This window comes from Echinops telfairi, unplaced genomic scaffold (assembly GCF_000313985.2).
Source record: "Echinops telfairi isolate 266 unplaced genomic scaffold, ASM31398v2 ScPeMD7_4;HRSCAF=17, whole genome shotgun sequence".
Classification (NCBI taxonomy): domain Eukaryota; kingdom Metazoa; phylum Chordata; class Mammalia; order Afrosoricida; family Tenrecidae; genus Echinops; species Echinops telfairi.
This window is the reverse complement of record NW_022103900.1, coordinates 39,020,355-39,028,022: the sequence shown is the minus strand read 5'-3', so window position 1 is coordinate 39,028,022 and position 7,668 is coordinate 39,020,355. Positions and strand designations below refer to the sequence as shown.

The 7,668-nt window shown below is 38.8% G+C and overlaps 1 protein-coding gene across 1 annotated transcript in view; it reads right to left on the bottom strand.

Moving 5' to 3' along the window:
• The window catches only part of CEP192 (centrosomal protein 192), a 117,981-nt gene that overhangs the window by 105,783 nt on the left and 4,530 nt on the right, over positions 1 to 7,668 (bottom strand). The window contains exons 2-3 of the mRNA XM_045298291.1: positions 2,462 to 2,517; positions 326 to 443 (exon numbers count right to left, since the gene is read on the bottom strand). Coding sequence (XP_045154226.1) covers positions 326 to 443; positions 2,462 to 2,517 — 174 coding nt within the window. The remainder of the gene's footprint in view (positions 1 to 325; positions 444 to 2,461; positions 2,518 to 7,668) is intronic.

Here is a 7,668-nt window from a genome sequence, read left to right as displayed (position 1 = left end):
GGGAGGGGGGAGCGGGGAGGGAGGGGGAAAATGAGGACCTAATGTCGGGGGTTTAAATGGAGAGAAAATGTTTTGAGAAATGATGTAAAAAAATAAATAAAATTTTAAAAAAAATAAAAATAAAAGAATTATATATTCATAATATTAGAGGGTAGTTTTCTTAACCCATCACTTAACAGCAATAGCTACTAGAGTACTGGCAGGTTACAGCAAAAAAAGAAAACAAGGAGGACAAAGAAACAAAGTTGGCACAGTAACTGCTACAATGAAGTCAAGTGGAGTGACAAGGTAAAGGAAGAGGAAAGCACAAGTTATTTTACAGTACCAGATGAATCTTCAAAGCTTGTCAATGACATAAGTCTCTCATTTTCTAATAAGATAGTAGAGCTTAAGTCACCATTTGGAGTTTTTTCTTTAAGCTGTGTTCCAGGAGCAAGAACAATCTGTAAGAAATGAAAAAATCATGTTGAAAAGCACCATCACTGCTGTGAAAAATTTGGAGCAGGAATACAGAGACAAGGTACTTTCTCCAAAATCAATGTGCTCGGGATCTGCAATCGACAATTTAGCCAATGAAGGACCTTTTTGCTTTGTGCTGTTTTAAAACTGTTTTCTAGTTGTTTCATGTGTAGTAACTGCCCTTTCCCTACTCTAAACCTCACACTCCCCTCATCCACTCAATTAAAAAGTCCTTAAAATGCAAGGTCTTTCTCAGAGTTTTGCACATATTCAAAGAATTTGGGAAAATACTTAAGTTGTCAAGTATTTTATCTTGCATAGATCCACAATCAATGCTTATGGAAGCAGCAGTCAGGAAATTAATCAAATTATTACATTGAGTAAATCTGTTGAACAGAGACCACATTACAGTCTTAAAGAGTAAAGATGTTACTTTGAGGACTAAAATATTCCTGATCCAATCACCTTATATACATGTGAAAGTTGAACAATGAATAAGGAAAAATACAGAATTAATGCACTAGAATTATGGTGTTCAGAAAGAATATTCAAAGTATTTTGGACTGCCTGAAGAACAAACAAGTCCGTCTTACTCCAAAGGAAGGAAGCAATGAGGAACTTCATCTAATATGTTATAATGTCCTGGAAAAGGACATAATGCTTGGTTAAACCTTTGCCATTTTAACCATTTTTGAGTGCATAATTCACTGACGTTAATTACATTCACTATGCTGTACAACCTAACCACTATCCATCTCAAAAAGATTTTATCACCTCAATCAAAAACCCATGATCTCTTTAAACAATAAGTCACCAATCAACCCCCCCACCACCTCCCAATAAATACTAGTAAAAAATGTAATACTGCGTTGTATTTTTGGTAAAAATAATACAGAGCAAAACATGTTTCCATTGAAAAGCTTCTAAACATGATATTCAGTGGCATTGGTTACATCCTTCATATTGTGTCAGCATTCTCATTTTTCTCTTCTTATTGTTTCACTTCCATTAACTTATAAAAATATTCTATTAAAAAAAGGAAAATCACTTAAGTTTTGGAGGTATTTATTTTATATTTTAGAAAAGGTCTCACAAACATGACATGACATGCCAGAAACCCCAGTTCATGGTTTGTGATGGACATAGATACTTCCTTTAAGGATCTCATCTATTTCATTTCATGGGATTGTCTGTTTAATTCCTCTATTTGTACATGTGCACATCTTCATGTGTACACACCACAGAGAGAGAGAGAGAGATTATAAGATGAGATCCAGCTTCTTAAGTCAGAATACCTGAACTGACCATGCAGATCAGGAATGATTTAGTCAGGGAAGAACTTACAGCCTAAATAGAACTAAAGAATGTTGTCCTCTTTTTGAAAAAATACAAAACGGTGTCTTTTTTTTTTTAATACTGGAAGGAAAATCATATTCTTCCTTTTTGGTCATTAATAGTTTAGGCTTAGGAGCAGGCTTATAGACTGCAGAACACAATAAACAAAACAATGAGAAATTTTTGTCCTAACAGAGCCAAATTTCTAGATGGAGGGCACTAGCCCTCGGAGGGAAGTAGAACAGAGCAATATTGACAGTCCTGATGACATCACGGAGGAAAGAACAACTTCACAGAGTCAGCTACCTTCAACTTTCTGTAATAATAAACTCTGGTTTTTTTGTTGCAGTAAAGCAGATTTCTAGTACTGACAAATAGACAACATCTACCTAATATTAGCATAGTACAGAAATGAATGTTAGCTCCCCTATATCTTCTCTCCCAGTTACCACTGAGTGTAACTGTGACTCATGGCAGCCCTGTGTAAGAAGAGAATGAAATTCTAGATGCTTTCCTGAGGCTGATTTTCAGATGAGTGCCAGTCCTTTTCTCCAGTGCATCTATGAATGAACTCATACCTCCAATCGTCTCACTAGCAGAACATCTAACTAGTCCATCCAGGGACTCCAATACATCACCAGTTGATAACAAATATATAAAAGGTTACCTCATGTTCCTTATTATTCATCCGTGATGATTCCAAAGATGTGCTAATAGGTGACCCTAATAAAAACAAAACAAAAACAGAGCAAACCAGTTATTTTATCAACTGTTTGTGGGGTGAAGAGGAGAGAGGGGTCCCCCACAAATCATCACAGGTCCGGTAGGCACAATTGTACAGCGATAATAAGTAAAGATTATAGTAAAGTCATAGAGAGCATGAGAGGTAAAGGATAGCGTCAAGTAATGGAGTCAGAAACAATTCATGGTAGCATTGCTCACCTCAGCCCCACTTGATGGTCCTCGTGGGGGGAACCTGGCCACGAGAACAGGAGCAGCCTCGGAGCCCGAGAACTGGGGAGCCTCTCGAGCCCAAGAACTGGGGAGAGCCCTTGGGGCCCCCGGGAGCCGGAGAGAGCCCTTTCTTTATTGCTAACCAATCTATCACTTTAGGGGGCATGATTACAGATAACCACACATCACAGGAAGGGGCAGTACAATAGGCATACACATTGTAGGAAGGTGATCTATGATAGGCATAAGCCATAACAGAAAGGGGATGAGCTAGGAGTGTGCCCATAGGAATGGGAAGGTCTAGGGGTGTACATGTGACAAGATGGGCGGACTCTAGATTCATGATGGCAGCCTAACCTTGGTCATCCTTGGGCGGGTTTGACCTCTCTGGTGTCTCCTACAAGGAAACAGACAACTACTATCCTTATTATTGTGGAATAAACAGTGGTGTCTGCTCCGTCTAGACAGCTGATAGCTCTCAGGGAGAATGACCCCCAATCCACTCCTGATGACCTCCAAGTGTACAGTCATTTTCAATCAGCCAAGTCTGGCATATATTTGGGGGAGACAACTTGGGAGAAATCCTTCTGTTTCCCATAACTGATTACCAAAATATAATTTTAAAAATAAGTATTTTTATCATGAAGTAGTATAACATCATTTTAAATGATGGCATATTAATAATCAACCATGTAAGATCAAAAGGGCAGCATTGGCCTACAGAGGGCTAGGGAAAAGGGAGAAATGGAAACAGAAAAGGCTGCAAGGAAATAGGATAAATGGGGTGACACGGAAGGAGCTGAAATGGATTAGTTGAAATAAAATATGCATGAAGTACTGAATATAAAACTCATGAACTTCTCTGTAAATTTTTACCTAATTCAAAATAAAAAAGTTTTAAAAATAAAATAAATGATGGCCCCAAAAATAAATCACTGGTCATTTATATTAAAAATTATTCGGGTAGATAAGCATTAAAAAAGTCTAGAGCTACCAAGAACGGTGATGAATTCATCTAACCAAGACTTTACAATTAATAATAACAACACAATTAATAATAACAATATATAATTGATCAAGGATTCATGAGGGTGGGAGGTTGGGGGAAGGAGGGATAAAAAGAGGAGCTTATACCAAGGCCTCAAGTAGAAAATGTTTGGGAAATGATGATGGCAACATACGTACAAATATGCTTGATACAATCCATGTATGGAATGTTATAAGAACTGTAAGAGCCCTCGATTTTAAAAAAAGACTTTATAACTGATCTTTGCTTTATAGTGGATGTGTGACAAATAAAGGAATTAGGGAAATGAGACCATGTATTAGCAAAGAGACAAAGGTAATGAGCAGAAGCAGGGGAGAAAGGCCGTATGATGTTAAAAGACTGAACAAAGGTACTGAAACAAAAGAATCTTGCTCTGGCCTCAATTCAAGCAATCTGAGATGATACCATAGGTTTGCTATGAGTTGAAGTTTAGTTTTGCATTTTGAGATCATCAGTAAGTTAACTATGGATTGAGGCACTAGATGTTAATAAAAACAACAGTCTGGTTGGTTAGCTATGATACTTATACTGTGGGTATGGCAAGACAGGGTCTTTACTTTTAGAAAGGCATACCAAAATGTATCCTGCTGCTGCTGAGTCAATTCTGATTCTCAGTGGCCCTCTTAGACTCTTTCTAGACTGGTGAGTTTGAACTAATAACCTTGTGGTTAGCAACCCAATGCCTAGCCCATAGCGCGACTAAAATACATAGTGCTGAAATAAAAATGTGTGGGATTTGTTTTACAATTTCAGAGGGAGAAAATACAAAAACAAAAAAACATACTGAAAATTGTTGTTGTGTGCCAAGAAGCCCCAATAACATAGTACTCAATTTCCAATGCTAATCAAAATTCCAGTGGTTCATACCTACCAGCTGTTCCACAGAAGATGTAATGATGTGCTTCTGTGAAGATGTATATATAGCTTTGGAAACCTATGGAACAGTTCTACTCAGTCCTATAGGGTCTCTGGGTCGCTGCAGTCTCATGTAGCTGCCTCCTATAGCGCTACAGCTCTCCGGAGTAGCAAGGATCCTAAATTCAAACTACAAGATCCACTCACAGATTTTTTTTTTTTTAAGGTTTCTTCTTTTTTTTAATCATTTTATTGGGGGCTCATACAACTCATCACAATCCATACATACATACATTGTGTGTCAAGCACATTGGTACATTTGTTGCCATCATCATTCTCTAAACATTTGCTTTCTACTTGGGCCTTTGGTATCAGCTCCTTATTTTTTCCCCTCCCTCCCCAACCCCTCCCTCACGAATCCTTGATAATTTATAAATTATTATTTTGTCATATCTTACACTGTCCGACGTCTCCCTTCACCCACTTTCCTGTTGTCCATCCCCCAGGGAGGGGGTTACATGTAGATCCTTGTGACCAGTTCCCCCTTTCAACCCCCACCTTCACTCCACCCTCCTGGTATAGCCACTCTCACCACTGGTACTGAAGGGTTCATCTGTCCTGGATTGCCTGTGTTTTCAGTTCCTATCTGTACCATTGTACATCCTCTGTTCTAGCCAGATTTGTAACGTAGAATTGGGATCATGATAGTGTGCGGGGGGTGGGGGGGGGCGCATTAAAGAACTAGAGGAAAGTTGTATGTTTCATCTTTGCTACACTGCACCCAGACTCGCTCATCTTCCCCCCAAGACCCGTCTGTAAGGGGATATCCGATTTTGAGAGTGTAAATCTAAAAGCACAAGAGTCTTCAGCACAGGGTTAGAAATAGAAATGCCAAATTCAAAAGTGTATAGACCTAGATTTTGAGAAACAATTATTTTACATTTTGATATTTTTTACTTAATAAAGGTTTCCATAGCAATTCTTTGTTACTTACCCTCATACATTAGAAATAACTCCTACAGCTCAAAAAACAGAAAGACAAACAACTCAATGAAAAAATGTACAAAGGACTTAAACAAACATCTCACAAGCATATGGAAAGATAATCAACAGCACTGGTCATTAAAAGCATTGCCAGGTATAGAACAAGGCTGTACAGCCTCATAGGATGCCCAATGCTTTCAACTGTATGGTAACAAGATGCTATCATATATTGTTCCCAATAAGCCACTGATGGGTTCAAATCACCAACCTTTGGGTTAGCAACCATGCACTTTAACCCTGCACCATAGCTCCTTGTCTATCATTTAATACTGCCATCAAGTCAATCCCGAGACACAGAGACACTATAAAAGGTTTGCTCAGCTATAAATCTGTTTGAGATTGGAAATCTTTATGGGAGCAGACAGTTTCCTCTTTCTCCCACAAAGAACCTAGTAGGACTGAGTCTCTAAATTTGCAGTTAGCAGCACAACACTTACCGAACAGGGCCACCATTAAAAACAAAGAAAGCAAAAACGATTCCAACTCAAAGCAATCTTACAGGACAGAGAAGAACTGTCCTTGTGGGTTTCCAAGGCTATAAATCTTTTGGGGAGCAAAAAGCCTCATCTTTCACCCTCAGTGAGGGACCTTGGATTTAGCAGACCAATGCATAATCTACACTATGCCACCAGGGCTCAATTGCCACCATTAGGGAGTTGAAAATCAAAACTGCAACTTGATGCCACCTGTTATGTACTGAATTGTGTCTTCGAAAATTCTATTGGAATCCTAGCCTCTGGAACTATGTATACAATCCCATTTGGTAATAGGCCATATAAGTGTAGGGTGTGTCTTAAATCTAATTAATCACTTTTGAGATATAAAAATACAAATCAGAGAGAGATAAACTACAAGAGGAGAAAGATATGCGTCATGTAGAGATCACCAAGGAACCCTGTAACATCAAGAACATCTCCTGAGAAGCTAAGACAAGTGTTTTCCCACACGGGGGACAGAGATAATGCCAACTTCTACAATAAGTGCCATGAATTGAGACTTACAGCCTCCTATAACAGTAACTCATGAGGTTACCATGAATCAAAATCACTTGAAAGCAAGTAGCAAATATGGGGCGGGGCGGGGAATTATTTCTGTTCATTAAAGTCACTCATTTGTGATATTTGTTACAGTACCATTAAAATATGAAAAGGCTCTCTTACCGCAATTAAAATGGCAATGAACAAGAGAGAGAGAGATTAGAGCGGATATGGAGAGTAGAAACCTCAACCATCTGTCTCTTAGTGAGGGAGCTTACACCTGAGGTACATCTTTGAACTCCAGTAACAGTATTTGCTGTTCAAACTTTAAGATGTTGTTTTGTTTTCTTGTTGTTGGTTTTTTTTTTTTTGACTGTTAATAATTCCTTAAGTGTTAACAAACCCAGGGACAAGGGAATAACAAGTGATCCAAATAGGTGGTGAAGAGGGTGTGGGAAGCCTGAAAAGGCATGAACAAGGGTAATGTAACCAAGTGGAATTGCTGAAACCCTGATGGGGACTGAGCATGATAGTGGGACAAGGGGAACGTCAAAGGAAATAGAGGAAAGAGATGGGAGACAAAGGCATTTATACAGGTCTAGATAAAGACATGTACATATGCAAATATATTTATATACGAGGATGGGGAAATAGATCTATGTGCATATTATTTAGTATTAGTATTAAGGTAGCAGAAGGACATTGGGCCTCCACTCAAGTATTCCCTCAATGCAAGAAGACTTTCTTCTATTAAATTGGCATTCTATGATGCTCACCTTCCCAACACAACCACTGAAGACAAAGCAGGTGAATAAGCAAATGTGAAGAAAGCTGATGGTGCCCAGCTATCAAAAGATATAGCGTCTGGGATCTTAAAGGCTTGAAGGTAACAAGAGGCCATCAAGCTCAGAAGCAACAAAGCCCACATGGAAGAGTCGCACCAGCCAGTGTGATCACGAGGTGTCGAAGGGATCAGGTATCAGGCATCATCAGGAA